Genomic DNA, 21,759 nt, shown 5'->3' on the forward strand with positions numbered 1-21,759 from the left:
TCCATGGATAGATTTGGGGGGATAAAGGAAGGGAAGTACCTGTGAACTTGGATAAAAAAGAATGTATGACTTTATCACTAGAAATTTAGCATTTCTTTTAGCTATGAATTTTTTAAAAATTCTGAGAAAGGATCTGAAACTTTCACCAGACTTATAAATACATCTGTAAACATCAAATAGGGTTAAGAATTCTCACCCTACAGTGATATAACATTTCACAGTCAACAAAGAATTTTATATATTCTACTGGGGAAAGGCAACAATACATAGCTAAGTAAATAGGAGATATTTGCAAGGGAAATGCAAATTATTTTCAGGTGTGGAGACAGCTCATAAAGGGTGCAGTTCATTTTAAGTTGAGTACTGGAGTGGGGCAGAGGGCTGCCTTCCCAGGGTTAGAACTGACAGAGTACAGCCTTTGGACTCGGCTACCAAGGCCCTTCTGTGCTGACTTCTGTGTCAGCAAAAAGTCCTGCCAGGTTCTAAGCCTTTTTGGCCTGGTTTATACAGCTTTGGGTGTGGTTGCACAGCCATGTGTCCAGCAGAGAAGCTGGGGAAGTTTCCTCCCTATCTTTCTCACCCATAGGGTACTCTCAAATACCTCATATCCAGAGGATAATTTGGGTCCCCCCCTTTCCTGTAATGGCCCCCACTCCAGGGCTCACACAGAGAGATCCTATATATAGCTCTTTCCTCTGAGCTTACCTTCCTTCCCTCACATATTCTAATGATCTAGTTTTCTTTCTTCCCCTCTATTCCCCAAAGCCCACAATTAATTATACCCATGGGGTTACCTCATTTTTGGAACATCACTGTTTATCAGATTTGTATTATATTATTAATTAGAGATTCTGGCTAATCCCTTGGACTTTATTTCAGCAATGAAGAGTATCAGCTATTAGAATTTGTGTTTTTATAGCACTTTCTCTGCACCAGCATTACAAACTCCCTGGGAGAGTGATCAGAATGGTATATTTATTGGATTAGAAAATTGGGTCCTTTCTGTGACTGGTTTAATTTCAGGTTTGCCTTTCCTTTGTTTTCAGAACACTATGAAGGGAAGCAAGCAAATAATGTTTGTTTGGTTTATATCTTTTGGACACAATGAGGGAAAGAATGGTACACTTTCCTTAAGGAACATATAGCATTGAATGGATAGTGATTAGTTACAGGATCACAGTATATATTTCACCTATGCTTTTTAAAAACATTTTTGATTAAAATATATTTAATAAACTTGGGTCTACATATTAGATCAAATTAGTGGAAATATTTAGAGGAAAATTCTACTGCAGGTGTGTATGGGGGAGGACAAGGAGAACAACATTTTCCAGAGCAATGATTTTCAAATTTTTTCTACAGAATCTCAAGATTACATGGCCTTGAAAGAATCCTCCTTAAAGAAAGCATGGTTATTAAACACGCCTTAAAATACAGAATTGAATCAGTTTAAGCTTTTTCAGAGATATCTAGTGACAAGACCCTTTCTTGAAATAACTTCATATTTTATTTACATGGTGTCATTGCCTTATTGGTGGTGTTTACCATACAAGGTAATGCTTAACTTATGAAAAATTATATTTTATTAAAAACATTGAGCACAAAAGAAAAAAGAAAATACAGCTACTAAAAAAGCCTGAGGGAGATCAGGGGAAAGTTTTGAGAAAAGATAAATGTTGAGTTAAATAAAGAAAATGATTTCTGATGGATCTGTGAACTTATCAATGTAAATCATCAATTAATCACTAGAAATTTATTAAGTGCCAACTATGTGTCAGGCATTGTGCTAATCACTGGGGATATAAATAAAAAAGAAAGATGATGGCCCCTATAGGGAATGTGTGGTTGCCTACCTTCCTACTCTGTACAACTCCATTGCCCTTGGCTGGCACTCAATTTTAAATCTTCAGAGATCATGCTACTCCATGTTTGTAGCCACAAAAGAATATTATAATTTAAAAGATGTGCCTTCATCTTAGGTAGTAGCTTGAGGAAATTAAAAACAAAAGTGCAGTTTTGTAAAGGTAATCCAGCCTGTTCTTTTTATTCCTGTTCAATTCTGAGACCGGCTCATTGTCCATCTGTAATGTTTGTCCAGGATATAAGTACTGATGGAACAGCTCTATGAATCATCCACCCAGATGCACATCATAGTTTGGATAATAAATATTCTTCATCCACTTGGTTTTATTTATTTGTTTGTTTTTCAATATGGAAAGTAAGGGCTTATGGTTCTCATTTAAGAAGGTCGGTATGTTCCAGAGCTTAATACAGACAAACACAATGTCATCAATCAGGAAATATTTATGAAGTGTCTACTGTATGTGGCTACTATTTTAGGGGTCAGGGGTAAAAAGACAAAAGAGGAGCAATTCTTACAAATACACTAAAGGGAAACAGTGTCATTTGGAGAAATAGGAAGGAGCCCAGTTGAGCTACACCATGGAGTGAGTGGCAAGAGGTAATGGATGACACTCCTGGATGCTCAGGTGGGACAGATTGTGAAGAACTTTAAATAACAAAAAAGAGTCAAATTGGATCCTAGAAGTAATAGGGAGCCAGTGAAGTTCACCAAGTAGGGGACTTATGTATACACATCTGCACTTAGGAAAAATATTTTGGAGGCAGATTAGAGATGATTTGGAATAGGGAAAGATGAGAAAGGACGGAGCACTGGGAAGCTACTGCAGTTGTTCAGGTGAGAAATGAGAAAAGCCTGTAGTGAATGGGGTAGAAATGAGAGATGATTGAGAAGAAGTTGAGAATGACAATGACCATGAAATAACAAAACTGAGTAACTGAGGAGAGAATGGATGCCCAAGGCAAAAACAGGAGGTTGAGGAAGGAAAGGTAACATAGATATGTTGAGTTTGATATGACTTCAGCACGTGCAGTTCAAAATGTCTAAGTCTGAAAACTACAGCCAGGAACAGAGACTAGAATGGTAAATATAAATATGATGTGTGTGTGTTTGTGTGTGAGTGTGTGTGTGCACGCACACAGGTGTGCATTTCATAGAACTATCAATCTATCCACATATGTAGGTATGTACAGATCTATATCAAGATATCCTCCAGTGCCCCTCTCAAGCCTCAGCTCCAATGCTCCCTTTCCTGATTCCCACAGTTGAACTCAATGTTGTTTATTTTGTGCATAACTTGGATTCACCACAGGTAGATGCAATTATTATTATTCCCATTTTAGAGATAAGGAAACTGAGGCAAACTGAAGTTAAGTGACAATCACAGGGGTAGAAAGCTGGATTTGAACTCATGTTTTTCTGAGTCCAGCACTTAAACCTCATAGCTTCTCCAGCTAAGATAATCTAATAAACCATTTGAAAGCTCTAAAGCTAAATTTAATAAACATTAATACCAGTGAAATTAAAAAAAGGATAGTAAATACAATCTGTTTACATGGAACAAGTTTAGTATTAATCTACTACTGTATATATTTAAAATTATTTGAAATAAAAATTGAAATGAAATTTATGAACTATAAATTAATATCAATTCAGAATAAGATCATTTAAAATGACAAGAGAGCAGGGGCTTTTTTTAAAGTATTATTACTATGTTGAGTGTGATTATTTAGTTTAGATATGAATTCTTTTCCTATTCTCCTTCAGGCTCCCTTGATGACCTGAGACAAATCACATAATCACTTTGCACATTAGCCTTCATGGCTATAAAACAGGGACATTATTAATTAAATTCCAGTACAATCAGCTTTCAGGAGGTTTCCAAGTGCTGTCATTGTATTGGTATAATGCTGCATCAAATACTGCTTACAGTAAGAGTAGGAGACTTGAAGTCTTGCTGGTACTTAGAGGCTTGCATACTGATAGCAGTGTTTTTCTGTAAACTGACAATTGGGAGTGAGAGGAAGAGCAGAAGGTAATACGAAAGGAGAATTGCTATAGTAATGAAGAGAGAGGCTATTCAAGAATCAATAACACCCCGACATCAGAAAACTGATTTGATTAGACTGAAAGCCATAGACCAGTGAAGACGAGATGAAACCACAGAGAAGCATCTATATATTGAACAGTGTAGAAAGACAGACAACATAATGAAGAGGAACATGATTGGACTTTTAAACATTGGATGCTAAGAATTCCTTTTTATTTTCTGGAGTTTGTTTTCATGACAAGTTAAATCAAGGTGATTTGGCAAAAATATTTGACAGGTGGATCAGTGGCTTGGAAAGTGACAACCATCAGGAGCATCTTGGGTGAAATTATCTCCTGCTGATGTCAAGGGCACAAAGCTTTGTATGCATTACAACAACAAAACACAACAGCTTTATGACTGTAATAATGTACTGATTTAGAAAAACCAAATCATCTAACTTTGTGTTTCTGGCCAAACAATTTATTTTTATGTACCTGTAATATGCTACATCAGAACATGTCAGCACGCTAAAATGAAATGAGGAATTAAGATAATGATACAGGTTATTCAAGCTAGCTCTTTATTGAGAATATGCAATTAATATAGACAAGGGTGGATTGGGCTCCTTTCTTTCCTACCTCCTTCCTTTCTTCTTCCTTACTCTCTCCCTCCTTCCTTTCCTTCTTTCTTTCCTCCCTCATTCAATCCTTTCTTTCTTTTTCCTTCCTTCCTTGCTCCAACCTTTCTTTCCTTCTTTCCTTCCTCTTTCTCTTTCCCTTTCTTTATTCCTTCCTCTTTCCCTCTCCTTTCTTTCTTCTTTCCTTTCATGTGCCATCTTTTTCTTCCTCCCTCCCTCCTTCCCTCTAGTCCTTCCTTCCTTCCTTCCTTCCTTCCTTCCTTCCTTCCTTCCTTCCTTCCTTCCTTCCTTTCTTCCTTAAGAAAGCTTAATTGCCTCAATTCTCTAGCTCACCTTTGCAAATATAGACATGCCCCTCAAATGAGATCACTCATAGACAGGATTTTTTAAAAAAACAGTTTTTCCTCAAGGCTTCTTAAAACCTCTGATTAGCCCATTGAAACATTTTTTTCTTGGTTTTTCATATCCTATAGTTCCAGTTTCATTCTAGTTGGTCCAGAATGTGCTATGGTTATATATTTTTAATAAAATCCCAGGCTTCTCTTCTTAATAAATCTGGTGTTTAACTTTTGCAAACCTGTTTTCCCAAGGTTCTATGGAGGTGAGAATGCATTGGTTTCTTTGCCCCAGCTCCTCAGCTCAGCAAAGGCCCTTTCACTAAAATCCACAAAGGATGAACTTCAGATAACCCTTGTCTTTGGCATTAATCCCTGAGGGAAGCCTAATCAACAGTGAAAGTGAAAAAGCTTTAAAAGGACGGAAATAAACTTAGTTTAGTCTTCCACAATTGAGTTTAGGGTTTCAGCTCACCTCCCTCACAGACCTCAGCAGAGGCAGCAACAACAGTAAATGAACAGAATAATAACATTACCTCATAGCTTCAAGGTAATAACCTCATTATTGTTAAACACAGTTATTTTAGCAATGGCTTATAAAAATTTACTTCAGTTGAGCAGTTACCTCTCTTTTACCTTTACGATTCACACAAATTTGGTTTCCAATGCCTCTATTGGATTAGACAGGAAATTCAAGGAGAGATACGTGCAAAGGTATTTCAACCACATAGAAAGAAGTGGGGGGTTCATCTTTCATTTGGGGGGTTCAGAAGCTAAAGAATGCTTCTTGCTGCTGTTTTTTGCCCCTGGAGTTCCAAGCTTCAAGCTAGGACTTCCACAAATAAACAATCTGTAGAACCTTATTCCACAGACGGATAAGGTCACTCTGATCTCTTCATTCCTTGAGGTCCTGTTTTCCACTAGGATCTTCCTCAAACTAACCTTCTCTGCCCTTTTCAATATTTCCCATTTTTAATCTTTTCTTTCAAGTGACACTTTAGCCTTCTCCAACCTCGTCCAATTTTGTTCCTGACCTCCCTCTCCCAATCTTTTCTACAAACCAATGTATAGGTGCTGAGAAAGCAGGTGGGGAAAATCATATGAACCTCAAACACTGCTCAGGCCTAATTACATGCCCTGGCTCTTTGATGACAAAATCTACTACAATAACTTCTTCACAAGACTACTATGTACTTTAATGTACTAGCACAACATAGCTATTTGAAGATAGAGATTATTTGTTTCTTAGTTTCTAATTCCAGGACCTAGCACAGTGTTTTGCACATAGTAGAAACTTAATGAATTAGAAATTATTCTTTGTCATTGTAGTTGAGCATTAATCTTCCACAATCTCTTTTCCCCCCTCACAATATCTTTTAAATCTATTCCTTTATCTCTGCCCACATGCCTTCAGCCTAGACTAGCCCCTCATCAGCACTCTCTTAAATTATTATAACTGCCTGTATCTTCTTCTATATTATTTTTCTGTTTCTGCACTCTTTTCTTATTTTCATTTCTTATCAATTAATAAATCAACAAGCATTAATCAACCACTTATCATGTTCCAGGCACTGTGCTATGTTCTGGGGATACAAATAAAGGCAAAATCAGTTACTGCCCTCAAGAAGCTTACATTCTAGTAGATTTACACTTACAGCCTAGACAGAAGATAACAGTAATAGGGGAAGGCATAAGGAGCAGGGAGAAAGGAAAGGATCTCCTATGTAAGGTGAGGTTTGAGCTGGGGCTTGGAGGGAAGCAGAGATTCTTAGAGGTGGAGATGGGCAGGGAAAACATTAAACAGCCAATGCAAAGGCAGAGACATGAGAGATGGAACACTGCGTTGAGGGAAGAAGAAATACCCCAGTATGGTAGAGATGTAGAGTGTATGGAGAGATGTAATGTGTGAGAAGATTGAAAAGACAGAGAAGAGCTTTAAACGCCAAGCAGAGGAATTCATATTTGATCCTAGAAATGACAGAAAGTTTAATGAAGAGGGAGATTACACACACTGTAGGGAAATGGCTTTCTCCTCCTTAGATTGTAAATTCCCCGAGGGCAGAGGCTGATTTCTGCCTCATTTTACATCCAGAGGATTTAGCACAGTACCTGATACTATATCTTCCTGCCTGACTGCAGATTGACTTTGGCAGCTGTATTGAGGGTGGATTGGTAAAGGCAGGGACATCAACCAGAAGGCTCTTTGAATAGTATAAAAGAGAAAAGGAGAAAGCCTGAACTAGAGTGGTGGCTTTGTAAGGGGAGACAATGGTACAGAGATATAGATAGATAGATGGAGATGATAGACAGATAGGATGGATGAATAGTTAGATAAATAGATGTCTTTAATACACATGTGTATATGTATATATATATATGTAGTAAGTATGTATATACATACATATGTATACACATACATATACATATATATGTTATAAAGAAAGAAATGGCAAGATTTGGCAAATGATTGGATATGGAGGATAAGTAAAATGAAGAGGCAGAGATACCATCAAGATTGTAAATCTGAGTGACTAGGAAGATGAGGGTGTCCTTAAGAGAAGTAGGAAATTTCAGAAGAGGGAAGTATTTTAAAGGGGCAACCTCCTGAGTTCTATTTTGGATATCACGTGTTTGAAACGTTTATGGATTTCCAGTCCAAAATATTTAGTAGATATTTGGTGATGTCAAGCTCAGGAAAGAGACTAGATTGTAAGATAAAGCACCATGGATCCAGGATAAAGGTGATAATTGCACCCCTGAGAGATGATGCAATCACCAAGTGAAGGAGTATAAATGGGGGAGAAAGCCCAAGACAGAGTCCTAGGAGTTACTCATGATTAGTAGGCACTTGATGGCAGATCCAGCAGAAGAGACTGAGAAGGAACAGTCAGAAAGGTAAGAAAACCAGAGACAGGGGGTTCTGAAAACTTTGTGAGAGGGTCTGTCCAGGAGAGAGGATGATCAACAGCACCCAGTGGTGCAAGAATACTCACTTCTGGTGCTTCCTCCTCAAAGAGCCAGGCCCTGATCCCTCGGTTACTGGGGTTCACTCCCCGCTCACATAGTTTTGCAGAATACTTGTTTTTCCTCTCAGTAGAATGAAAGCTTCTTGGGAGAAAAGATTGTTTTGTTTCTATTTTTGCATCACTCAGTTAATTGGCATTTAACAAATACGCCAGTGACTTGGATTGCTACAATGAAGCAGGATTAATGGTCAGAGCTCAGCTCCTGATTTCACTCTTTCTTCCTATATAACATGATAGAGAGGAAGGTAAAGATAGGATTTGGTTCAAGACATGCCAGGAAATAAATTAGGATGGTTACGTTGCCTGTATTGAGACTGATTTTTGGAGGCACTTTAATACATTTAATACATTTCTATTGCACAGGATATTATCTGCCATTATCTCTTTGATCCCACTAATAGACACCTTCGTTAGAGGGAAGGAATTCCTAATGCTTATTTTATAGAAAAGCAAAAACAGGATGCTTTTTTTTTTTTTTAATATAGTAAAGCAATGGAATAGCCTCAGCGGTCACCGCTGGCCCTCTCCATTGGCGCACACTCCCTTCTCTAGCAGAGAAGTGACTTCCTTTATCCTTGTTCCCCAGGTGCACTGGCCCTGAAGAACTGGACCCCTCATCCTATTGACCCTCCTTCCAGCTTACTGCCACTTGACTCATACTCCTGAAAGCAGGTGGAGGAAACCAGATAGAAACACAAAATCCTGTGCTTGTTGGCGGTTGGAGTCATGTATACTTCCTCCGAATCCCGTTGCAGGGCCGCCTGAGTTCCTGTTTACTCGGATTACGTTCTCCCTCCTGGCACGGCCCATGCCCTCAGATGGGTAGGGAGGACTTGTAGGGGTTGCCCTTGAGCAGCTCAGGGCATTACAGAATGCTTAACCAACTGGCCTGTGGCCGGGAACAGCCTCCCAGACTTGAGGCAGAAAAACAAAATGATGATTTTTGAATAAATGAAATTACTGTGGCCCTGGACAGTAAGTGGGATTATTCTAAATCCCCAATCTAATCCTAGCCATGAGAGTTGTCAAAGCTGATGGTGATTGGTATGTCACTTACAGACAACACAGCACTTGGATACAAAAAAAAATTGCAAAAAAGAAGGATCCTGGGGTTTTCTGGTCAAAATAGGTCACAAATATGGAACCGAGTGACAAGCATCAGGTGGGTTACCACTGAAGCATTCCTCAAATGACTTGATACCCCAACAGAAGGAGGAGGAATCTGATTTCTCTGGTACACACAAAGGTATTCCCAGAGTTATAAGAAACCAATGAGATTCCATTTGTTAAAAATGGCAGTGTTAACATTTTGTGTCTGATTCAGTTTCCCCTGTGCTCTGGGCCCACAGGGGCCACTAGGGTGGCCTTTATCACTCATTGTCTAATTAGGCTACTTGCCTCCAGCCTGTCTTTCCTGATCCATGTCCCTCACAAAATGATATTCTTCAAATGCCAGTTTAACTACAGAGCTCCATTCCTCAAGAAACTCCAGCGGGGCTCATTCCTGCCTCCTCGAACACACACAGACACACACACATAGACATACAGACACAAACAGACACACAGGACAGACAGACACATACAGAAACACACACACACACACACTTGGTGGCTGGGGAAGCAAATCCTTCATTTGACAGTTAAAGTCAGAACAAACTTCACAATTTGACTTTCACCTATCTTTCCACATCATTCCAGTTACAAGATGCCAGGTGTTCTAGCGTCCAGCTAAACCATCCATATACCTGTACCTAATAGTCCAGCTCCCACGACCGAGCCTGCCTGGGATTTCTGCAATGCTTTTCCTCCTCATTTCTATCTTGGAATCCTTAGATCTTGTCAAGAGTCTATTCAGGTCCTCATTCTGAGACAAGGACTCCATTTGCTAATGACTGATCATCTCCGCATTTCTTTGTATCTCCCAGACTTAACCTAGTGCTTGACACACAGTAAATACTTAATAAATATGATTGACTTACAACTTTCCTGCTCACTTTCTGAGAATTATTTTGTACTTACTTGTGTATACTTTGTATTTACTTATGCACTGTATTATAAGAAATGGAAGATAAGAAGAAAGAAAGGGAGGAAAAAAGGAGGAAGAGAGGGAGGAAAAGAGGGAGGGGGAGAAAAGGAAGAATAGAAAGAAGGAAAGAAGGAGAAAAAGAGAGGAAAAAGAGAAGGAAAGAAATAAGCATTTATGAAGCACTTACTAATAATGGCCTCTTTTAAAAGTTTTTCCTAGTTTGAAGATAATACAAATAGCCAGAGCCCCACTTTCTGAGAGAGCTGTTTACTTTGCAACTAATAAACAATAAAAAGTTTTTGAAATTTGTTTAGAGACTCAGAATTTAATCCTACCCCAATAGTAACTAGCAGTGTGTGTTTAATTGCAGTATATGGAATTCACTTTTGCTCAAATTTCTTTTTCCTTTTTCCCCCATATTTCACAGTTTAATCATAAGTTGATACTTTGGAACTCTAATCCTAGCCAACATTGCTGATGACATTCTTTCCATGACTCTTCATTCTGTTTTACTCCATTTTCAATGAATTTCACAACTCTCCAATTTAACCAACATTTAGGTGCCTACTGTGTATATAAAATGAGACAGTCTGTTTGATCAGCTTGAGGGACAGATTTGTAGTCAGGAGATGGGGGTTTCAGTCCCAACTCTAACACTTACTAGCTCTTTTAAACTCTCTATTCTTTAAGCAATGCCCTGGGTGTATTCCATTCTGCTGCATCTGCTTTACCAGAGGTAATAAGCATCAACACTAGAAAATTTCCATATTTGGGAATGTTTAAAGAACTCTACTTTATGTTGTTTCGATATTTTCAGTCATGTCCAACTCTTGGTGATCCCATTTGGGGTTTTCTTGGCAAAGAAACTTTGGTGATTTGCCATTTTCTTCTCCAGTTCATGTTACAGATGGGGAAACTAAAGCAACAGAGTTAAGTAACTTGCCCAGGATCTGAGACCAAACTTGAACTCAGATTATCTAGACTTGAGACCTGGGCCCTTCTACTGGACCCTCTAATTGCCTTAAAGTAGCATACTGGGTACAGGGTGAACAAAAGCATAAAGGTATTAGGCCCTACTCTGCACATTTTATTCCTTAGGAAGAGACCTGTGAAATTATAACAAGAATTCCAGAATCACAAAATCTAGCACTGGGTCATGGATGCTCCATTATTACTCATATCTGAAAGAAACCCTCTCTATATTTGATAAGTGGTCAGCTAATTTCCCCTGGAAGGACTTTAGTGAAAGGGAGGCTGATAATTGCCAAGGAAGCCTGGTCTACTTTGCCACAGCTATAAGGGTTACTACATTTCTCCTGACATTAAACTCAGATTTCCCCTATGCAATCTCTACCCATTGTTGCTGGCTCTGTCCCTTGCACTTAAAACCTTGCTTAAGATGAAACTCTCTTCCCTATAGCAGCTCTCCAAAAAAATGAGCACAGACATCATATTCTTCACGAGTCTGCTCTTCTCCAGCTCTCATTTCTTTAACCGATCCTTATGGGACACAGACTGAGGTCTACACCATCCTGGATGCTCTCCAGCTTATGAAGGAGGCTGTAGCACTTAACACAATACTCCCAAAGTGATCTGATCAGGGAAGAGGACTGAAGCTGCTCCTTATTCATAGAAGCATCGTCTCTTTCCATGCAGCCCAAGAGGCCGGTGGTTTTTTAGGTTGCCACACCACACTGCTGACACATTAAAATGTGTTTCTGTTTAGTCATTTCTAATCATGTCTGACTCTTTTGTGACCCTGTTTGGGGTTTTCTTGGCAAAGATACTGGAGTAATTCACATTCCCTTCTCCAGATCATTGTACAGATGCGGAAACTGAGGCAAACAGGATTGAGTGACTGTCTGAGTTTGGCTTTGAAATCAAGGCTTCCTAACTGTAGCCCTGACATTCTGTCCACTGTTCCACATAGCTTCCCCATGTTAAACTTGCAGTACATTAAACCTCCCCCAGTTCTTATTCATGAAGCTAATGTCTGTCTATATCTCCCCTATTTTATAATGTGAAGTTGACTAATTTCATTTAAAAATCTTTATCTTTATCTAAATCGTTGATAAAAACATTAAACAGAAGACCAAACACAGATCCATGGAGAAGTCCACTAGAGAACTCCTCCCAAAATTACACCGAGCCCTTTATCATTAATTTTCTGTATCTGGCATTTCTACCACTTCTGAATTCACCTAACAGTTTTAGCATTTGGACCATATTTCGCAATCTTTTCAATAGTATGAGAAGTTTTACCAGAATTTGTTAATATATGTTATATATTGCTATATATTGATAAATGCACATATAATATAAATAGATATACATATGATATTAAATGTATATATATATATACATATAGAGAGAGAGAAAGAGAGAAAGACTATATTTATAGTGTTCCCTTTATCTTTCAAAATCCTCAGTGATTTAGGAGACTCTAATTGCAGTGAAGATGCTAGTCAGCATTGGAGGAAGTCATCTCCTCACAAGGGAGTTCCTTATACAAAATTCCAAATTCAATCCAGATTCCTAATACTGAATATTGTATCTTAAAAAGGAAAAATCTGTTGGCACATTTAACGTAAATGGATAAAACCAAAGCATGAAATGGCACAGAAAAGAATTCCTGTCTCTCATCTTTTTTTCATATCAATGATTCACTCAAGTGAAGCGATCCCTTTCTTTTTTTCCCTTCCAGATCTAAACGGAAAACCCTGGAAACCAAAAGATACCAGCTTTGCAGTCAGCCCTTGTCTTATCGCAGGAGCTGAGCTGCTGACATACAAGGTAGCTTTCAGTCACTTTAAGAAGGCAGCTTTAAATGGATGGCATGGAAGTGAAAGGCTGTGAATCCTATTAGCCAAATCAGATTCCCTTAGCCAGACCCAGAGCTAGAAGACGAGATAAATCCTAGAAGTAAATCTAGACCTAATGTTACCCATACATAAAAAATTAGAAATCTGCTTGTGTCCAATGCGTGGTAAATCATCTTATCATTATTATATGAGAAAACTCTAAATAAGAGTTGTGATTTTTTTATTAAGAAAAAAATGATGAGAAACTAAGAAGGTTAACACATTTTCGATGAACACTCAGAGGGAAACATTTCACACAATATACTTTTAAACCACATTGGGGTTCCCTGCACCATTCAGTCAAGTGAAAAGAAGCTAAAAGTCGTGGCTGTGAGACCTGGGGGGAGCACAGTGCTGGCAAGTCATGAAATTCCGCTTCTCCTTCTTCTCCTTGGAGCCTCTGCTCTGACTGTGACCAATGGAAAACAGTAATTGACTGTAGCAGTCCAATGACTCAGCCTTCAACAATGTCTCTGGGAGGGCAAGATTTTTTTTCTTTTTCTGAACAACCTCAGTAAAACCTGAGAATGTCTTCATGGTAACTCAGAAAATGACAACTTAATGAAGCTGGGAAATGCAGGGGAACTTCTGAAGTATTGTGCAAACTGCCCAAGCTGGCAGGGGCTGCGCCAACATTTCAGTAACCATCTGAGCACCAGCCAGGAAAAAAGGAAATTAAGGAAAGTCCATGCCGATTGATTGATTTCAAAGGGGTCCATCAGCAAGCATTTGCTGGAGCAGATACAGTGTGTTAGCAGATACAGTTAGTTAGCTCAGCATTGGAGAAACAAAGACAGACATGAGATCATTTCTGCCTTCCAGAAGTTTATGTTCTAAAAGGAGAGAGCACATTTACAAAAGGCACATATCTGATAAATTGGAGTCGATTCTAGGGGCAGACACTAGCATCTGGGGAAAGGGGGTGTCAAGAAAGGGGGTCACAGAAAAGGGGGCACGTGAGCTGAGCTTTGAGGGAAAATAGGGATTCTAATGCACAGAGACAAAGGAGTGAGTTCCAGGAATGGGAGGCAGCCTGTGCAGAAGCATGGAGGTGGGAAATGAAATTGTGTGTGTGAAGAACAGGAAGAAGGCTCTCTTGGTGAACAAGACATTGTTGGGAGAGGAATATATAGCAGAACTGAACAGGGAAGTCAGAGTCAGGTTGGGAAGAGTTTTAATGTCAGCAGAGGAGTTTGTATTTGGTACTAGAGATAATGAGAAGTCACAAGAGTGTATATTAAGTAGAGGAATGACATATTTGAGCTTTAGGAATCGGCATCTGTGTGGAGGACAGATTCAAGAGGGGGGACATTCAAAACAGGGAGAACAGTTAAAGGTCTGTTACAATAATCCAAGTGAGATGTGATCATGATCTGGATCTGAACTAAGGGGGAATGGAAGAATACTCTTTAAACAGCAGACTCCATGGGTCTACCTATCTTGAGTCTCTCCCTGCCTTAATTTACCTTCCCTATATTTGCTACAACATGAAAAAGGACAGAAAATCTACAGACTTCCTCCCCACTCTCTTGCACCCCCTACCACCATGGTTATCTGTGAGAAACACAAAAGTAAAGATGAACAGCAAGTCTGCAAGAGCTCAATTCTTCCTCCAGAGTTTGTTCTCTTCTCAAAGGACTCTCCAAGTCGATCATCTCAGAACATGGTTGTTCTGTTTAGCCCAAGCTCAAAGTTAAAGCAGCCAATCATTAGAAGTTTCCAGCGTCCAATTTATTGTCTTCATATAATGGCCAATACTCTGTAATTCTATCGGGTTGACTGCAGAACTTCTTCAACGTGATCACTAATAATGCTACATATAGCAGGGAGCCCTGACGTGGTTTAATGGTTAATAAATATGTACTATAAGTACAAATAGTCCACAATATATATTATCAACAATAACATATCCAAGAAATCATGTAAGCATTCGCTGAAAATGATAGGCTCAATAACAGAGGTGGGCCAGTTAGGTAGTTCAGTGGATAGGACACTGGTCTCAGAGTCAGGAGGACCTGAGTTCAAATCTGGCCTCAAATACCTGCCAGCTGTGTCACCGAAATAGGAGGAAGAAAAGGAAGAGGAGGAGGAAGAGGAGGAAGAGAAGGAGGAAGAAGAAGAGAAAAATGAGGAGTAGGAGAAGGAGGAGAAGGAGGAAGAGAAGGAAGAAGAAGAAAGAGAAGATTAGTTTGAATAAGTTTTCAGCCCAACAGTTGAGATTCATGAAAAAACAGACACAGAAATCACTCAGAATGAAAATGCATGGAAGATTTGTAATTATTATGAAAGGAAGGTGGAAAGGTGTCTGCCTTTGCATCCCTATTGGTATTATATGTTTTTCTCCTGGTTCTTCTCACTTCACATAGTATCAGTTCATATAAGTCTTTTCAGGTAAAGTCTTTTGATTTTTCTTTGTAACCCTAGCATTTAGAGCCTGGAACATAGTGATAAATGCTCATTGATTTATCATTTGGGTTCTTCTGAAATTCTCCCTTTCATAATTTCTTATAGCTCCCCAAATTTAATTACATTAACATGATACAATTTGTTCACCTCCTAGTATCAGCCACTCTGCTAAGTGTGGATTATGCACAAATTCAATGAATTATTGAAAAGAACCCACATGAAATTGTTCCTTCCACATATCTTGTATGTATGTAGTTGTTTGCATGTCATCTCCCTCATCAGAATGTGAGCTCCTTGAGGGCAGAAGATGTTTTTTACTTTGTGTCCTAAGTGTTTATCACAAAGTAGATACTTAATAAATACATTTTGCTGTTGCTTTTAGTGTAGTTTTGAATTGTACTTTCTTATGTGTCCCAATAGATAGAATTGCATTCAATTCATTTTCAAAAACAAAGATCACAATATAACACTCTCATTCTGTTTGATATTGTTCACTTGAATTTTGTTTTCTTACTCATTTTCTTTCCTTTTTGATCTGATTTTTCTTGTGCGGCAAAAGAACTGTATAAATAAATATTGGATTTGACATATATTTTAACATGTATAACATATATTGGATTGCTTGCCATCTACGGGAAGGGATGGGGGGAAGAATGGGAAAATCTGAAAAACAAGGCTCTGTTTATATGTAAGGTTGAAAAATTATCCGTGCATATGTTTTGAAAACAAAAAGTTTAAAAAAAAACTAAAACAACAAAAAAAGAGAAAGATTGGCAGGTAGTCAATAAAAATAGATATGGAGAATGAATCTGGATGTCAGACATCATACTTACCTAATGTCTCTCTGTAAGATAACATCCAACCTTTTGCTGTTTCAGAGAAATCTGTCTTGAAAACCAGGAACAAGCTATTGTTGGTGCTTTTGATATCTGGTGGAAGCACTGACCCACAGAATGTACCAAGAAGTGGAGCGCTGATATTTGGGCCATCATACACGGCCAAGTAGTCTGCAGAACAGGAGGGGGAAATGGCCACATCAAAATCATTGAACCTGTGGAAATGAAAGTTTTCATAGTGAGATTTGTAGCATAGATCCCACACAAGCCTGTACAGATTTTATAAAAGTAAGAATCAGATAATAGATGTATGATCAGAAAATAAGATAGGATGGTCACGTAGCAAGAGAGCAGCTAAGAAATAGCTTTTGTGCTCCTCTTGTACTTATATAATGTCAGAAGCTCAAGAGGACAATCTCAAAAATGCTAGGTGGAAGCCCTGTCAAGGATGGACAAGAGATGACATGGACAGGAGTCATCATGTTTGAGGAGGTAACAATGGACTGTTATCTACACTTCTGGAAGGAGTATTTTTATTTATTTTGGAAAAGACTTAATGTTTGCATTGTTCTCTTTTTGACTTCTTTTTACTGTACTTAGAAAGATTTGTCCACTTTCCAAATACTTGTGAAGTGAAATAGTATGAGATGAGATTGAAGAAGTAGGTTGGAGTCAGATTATAGAGAATATTGAACACCTGGATCAAGATTTTGAGTTTTGTTGTTTGGGCAGTTCTGAGCAACTAAAAATTTTTGAGTACAGGCGATCTGTAATTTGTGAGAGGGAGTGGTGCATTAGGAAAATCCACTCTTTATAGATTTGAGAGGGAAGTGACTGGAGGTGAGATTACAAGTAAGAGTTATTACAATAGTGCTCAGGGTCAGGATTTTATCCATTGTGCAATCTAGCTGCCCCCAATTACAATAATCTAAATAAAGACAGGTAAAAGCCTGAATTATACTACTAGCTGTGTGACTCTGGGCAAGTTACTTCAACCTGTTTGCCTCTATTTTCTCATCTGTCAAATAAATTAGAGAAGGAAGTGTAAAACCATTGCAGTATGTTTGCCAAGAAAATCTCAAGTGGTGTCACAAAGAGTCAGACCAGACTGAAACAATTAAACAAAAATAGGAATAATTAGGGAGAGGGAAGAACCTGAACTGCAATGGTTTCGGTCACAGAAGAGATGCATGAGATACTGGCAAAAAAGAATTTAAAATAGACTTGGCAGCTAACTAGATGAAAAAGCTGTGTATGTGTGTGTATGTGATTGATTGGGGGGGGTGGAGAAGGGAGAGAGAGAAAGAGAGGGAGAGGGAAAGTGAGAGAGATGAAGAGAAGTAGGGAGGGAGGGAGAAAAAGAGAGAGGAGGAGGGAGAAGGAGGGAGAGGGAGGAGGAAAGGAGAGAGGAAGAGAGGAAGGAAGAGAAAGAGACACAGAGAGAAAGACAGAAAGAGACAGAAAAAAAAATACACAGAGAAATAAACAAAGACAGAGAGAGAGAGACAAACAGACAGATGGAGATAGAGCCAGAGCCAGAGAAAGAGACAGAGAGAGAGAGGGAAAAAGAGGGAAGGAGGGAGAGAAAGAGATACAGAGAGAAAGACAGAAAGAGAGAGAGAGAAAGATACAGAGGAGGACAGAGAAGGACAGAGAGAGAGAAAAAATGAGAAAGAAAGAAAGAAAGAAAAGAGGAGAGAGAAGAAGAAGAAGGAAGAAGAAGAAGAAGAAGAAGAAGAAGGAGAAGAAGAAGAAGAAGAAGAAGGAAAAGAAGAAGGAGGAGGAGGAGGAGAAGGAGGAGAAGAAGGAGGAGGAGGGGGGGGAGAGAGAGAGAGAAGTGTCACCAAGTGCATCTGTCCTTCTTCATTAGTACCTACAGGTAGCCTATCTGGTTTTGCTCCCTGTGGCCCCTTTTCCTTCATCCTTCCTAATACCCAGACCTTTGAGGAAGCTGCCTGCTTGGACCGGAGTACATCTGTTTTTCAATCTGCCCTAACTCGGCTGCACAAGAAACACACTTCAGAGCCTACATTTCCTATTCTGCACCTAATCTCGTGAACACAATCAGGTTTTTCTTGGATGTAAAGTCACATGTAGAAATCCGAGTGAGGTTTTGATCTAAGTGAATATAGTTTAGGCCAATGGATTATTGCAGATGTGTGGGTGTATGGGGCTGTCTATCTAACCATTGCTCCTTTTAATAAGCAGTTGCACAAAATCCTTTTGTGTTCAGTGAATTGCACTGACATTTAGCATATTCTACAAAATCCAAGATGGTGGGTGTTATGGTTGCTAGAGTAACATTGCCCTGGTTAAATAAATGTATATGGCCTTCATTTGTCATTTAAGGCCCTTCTTTTACTATTACCCCATATTACTCTATCTTTTCAGACTTTCTCTCTCTCTCTCTCTCTTTCTCTCTCTCTCACTCTCTCATACAAAAACTACATTCCAGTTAAACTGGCTTATTCTGTGTAACACAAATACACATTGTGCTCTGCTGTCCCTGTGCCTTTGTTCATACTGTTCCTTGTGCCTGAAATATTTTCCTTTTCTTCTTTCTCCTGTCATCCTTCAAAGCCCGGTTTCAAAGGCATTTTCTCTCTGAAGCACGATCCAGTGGGAAGAGCCTGAGATTTCAAGTTCGGCTACATGACCTTGAATCTAAATCCACGATCCTTCCCCTGACCCTTCTCCCTGGCATCTGACCGGGTTCTTTCTTTCAAAGCTCTCCTATGCACTCACCGCGTTTTATCCCCATGTTAGTCATGTTCTAGCATCTCATCGCTTTATCAGAAAGGAAGCATCATGAGGAAAGGGAAGGGCTGTGTCTTACTAAACTTTGATCTCCGCCAGTGTCTGACAGTGTTCCGTAGGTACATAATGAATGATTGGTTAATTGTATGAATCAATTATTGGTGAATCTTATCTTGCACTTTATGCATTTAGAAAATCAGACCATTTGTGTTTAATCTTAATTCATGGCAAAATGTAAAGAAAAAAGGAAATTCAGAAGAATAATAAAGTTGATGGAAAATTCCTGATTAAGCAATAATTGAATGGGATCTTGAGCCATTAAAAATTATGCTTCACACAGGGCTCTTCATCTATTCTTGTTATGATTATTAAAGCAATTATAACAAGCTGCTTTTACAGAAATTACAAAAGGCATTTTGAACTATATAGATAGCTATTTTTCAGTCCTAATGAGTGTTCTCTCTGCATCAACAATAAATACCCATTTCACAGGTTTAGAGATCTATTGAAAGATTTAGATAACATTCATTTCATTCTTCAGAATAGCGAGGTCTCTTTTACCCTATTGTAATGTTGATGAGATTTCTTTTTCTTTTGTCAATAGAGGACCACATTAAAAAAAAAAAAAACTACCTTAAAATGATTTTCTTAAGGGGAATATTTACATACTTGAGTGCAATCACTTTGTCATTTGTAACAGTGATGAGGTAGGAACACTCCAAATCGTTGGCATAGTTTGCTCGTGAATAGGCTGGGCTTTTGACGATACCAATGGATGAGTTGAATACGCCACCACATGCTGTAACAGAGGAAAAGACCATTTATTTTCACTATATTAGAATAGAATTTTAGAGATAATATTGCCTTTTTATTATTTCTTAAAGATAATTGATGTTCTGAAAATTGTAAGTCCTGAGACCAACTTCTCTGTATCATTTTTGGCTGGAATTCTCCTCTTGACTTTCCATCCCAGTGGGAGAAGAAGGGGGAATAACAGGAATAGAGGTAGGAAGGGAGCAAATTCTCTTACTTTCCTCCCTAGGTCGCCCTCCTCACTCTTCACAGGAGGTCATCTACTATCCTATACAAAGTTCTTAAGCTTACTCCATCCTGGATCTTCACATTGGACATACCCTCTAACCCTTCAGCTTCTCCCCCGATTGGCTTGTTCTCAGAATCTTCATGTAGGAATCTTCATTTCTTTCCAGATTTCACTCCTGATTTTCCATAGATCTTTCTTTACAATACCCCCCTCACTGTGTACCTTGTGCTCTCTTTAAGGTATTGTCTTCTCCCATTAAAACATAACCTCCTCAAGCACAAGGGCTGTTTTTCTTTCTGCTTGCATTTGTATTCCCAGTGCCTAGTGCAGTGCTTGATAGGAAGTACTAAATAAATGCTTCTTGACTTGGACTAGACTCTTATTAAATTGTAAACTCCTTTAAAGGTCTGTGTTTTATTTTCCTTGCATCATTCTTAGCACTAAATAAATATTTGTTGAATGAATAAATATTTCATGGACTTACTATATATAGTAGGTGCTTTATAAAGATTTATAAATTGCATTATCCTGTAAATTCAAAAGTCTTCCTGATGGTATGAATGAGGAAGATGAAAAAATGGCGATTACAACCATCTCAGCCCCAACATCAGTCTCAATATAAATTTAATAACACATCAGTGTGATATGTTTTGTTGAGATCATAGAGAGCTAGCTGTATGTCTATGGCCTAGTGATTTCTATACCATGTATATTTCATATTTTTTCCTTTTAATACTGAATTATACAGTCTACAAGTTTTTGAGCACTTAAATAATTCAAGCACATACACACCCTTATCAGGGATTGGCAATCTTATGCAGACCCAAACTGTCCCTTTAAATGGAGATCTTATAAAGGATATAGTGAGTCTCATAAACAGTATCCTATGAAAATGAGGGACAAACATTAAGTAAAAGAGAAGGCAAGAGTTTAGCCAGCCAAAGCAGCACTTACGCCAGGACAGTCAAAAAATCAATCCTTCTCTTTAACCCACAGTAATACCAGAGGAAGGAATGTTAATTACTCAAATCTTTTTTGTCTGGGCCAGCAGCCACACAAAGCCATTGCCATACTTCAAAAATGTCAGAAGTCACAATTCAGAGAGCAGGGAACGAGAATGAATTATGAAGGCTCTTGTTCATGGCTAAATGACCATTTACATCCTTCACTGCTGCTCTGTGGGGCTGATGGGTTCCGACGTGATTTATCTGAAAGGAAACTATTTAACTTCCACATTTGGCACTGGAGTTGGTCAAGAAAAGGAGGAAGACAATAAAGGAGTATTTCTCAGGCTTGTGTGGTACTGGATTCACTGGAGTTCTGATAAAGGAGTGAATTTGTTCCCAGAAAAAAAAAAAAAACTACACTATTCTTCCAAGAAAAAGAAAACAAAAACAAAAACAACAAGCCAATAATGATGCACCTTGTTCATTGAAAACAAAATATAAAATTATTTATTTTGCAATAATTCTAAATTAAGCAATCTAAATACCATGTTCTTTTTGACACTAGCAAAATCAAATAGAGAAGTGAGATATCTATCTGAACTGCCAAATTCCAAAAGGCAACTCTATCGTGCTATCCATATGACAAAAGGCCAAAAATTTTGATTTTGGTCTGAATTTTCCAAATGAATACTCTCTCTTTCAATTAGCTAGAGTAAAACTGACCTAGGGTGTTTTTTTTTAAGATCTCAGTTTTGTAAAATTTTATTTCAGAAAGGAATATTAATGGATTTCCTATACAGAATAATATATCCACAGAGCTGCTACTTCTTCCTCCTCTTCTTCTTCCTCCTCTTCCTCTTCTTCCACTTCCTCTTCCTCTTCTTCCTCCTCTTCCTCTTCTTCCTCTTCCTTCTCATCCCCTTATACTTCTTCCTTTAATTCCTCATCTCTTTCTTCCTCTTCTTCTTCTTCCTCTTCTTCCTCTTCCTCCTC

At 38.5% G+C, this 21,759-nt stretch overlaps 1 protein-coding gene across 1 annotated transcript in view; it reads right to left on the bottom strand.

The window, feature by feature from the left end:
- The window catches only part of CUBN (cubilin), a 282,230-nt gene that overhangs the window by 28,901 nt on the left and 231,570 nt on the right, over window positions 1-21,759 (bottom strand). Inside the window, exons 57-58 of the mRNA XM_051963617.1 lie at window positions 19,447-19,576; window positions 16,018-16,235 (exon numbers count right to left, since the gene is read on the bottom strand). Of these exons, the coding sequence (XP_051819577.1) occupies window positions 16,018-16,235; window positions 19,447-19,576 (348 nt within the window). The remainder of the gene's footprint in view (window positions 1-16,017; window positions 16,236-19,446; window positions 19,577-21,759) is intronic.

The sequence above is a fragment of the Antechinus flavipes genome, chromosome 5, assembly GCF_016432865.1.
Source record: "Antechinus flavipes isolate AdamAnt ecotype Samford, QLD, Australia chromosome 5, AdamAnt_v2, whole genome shotgun sequence".
NCBI lineage: Eukaryota > Metazoa > Chordata > Mammalia > Dasyuromorphia > Dasyuridae > Antechinus > Antechinus flavipes.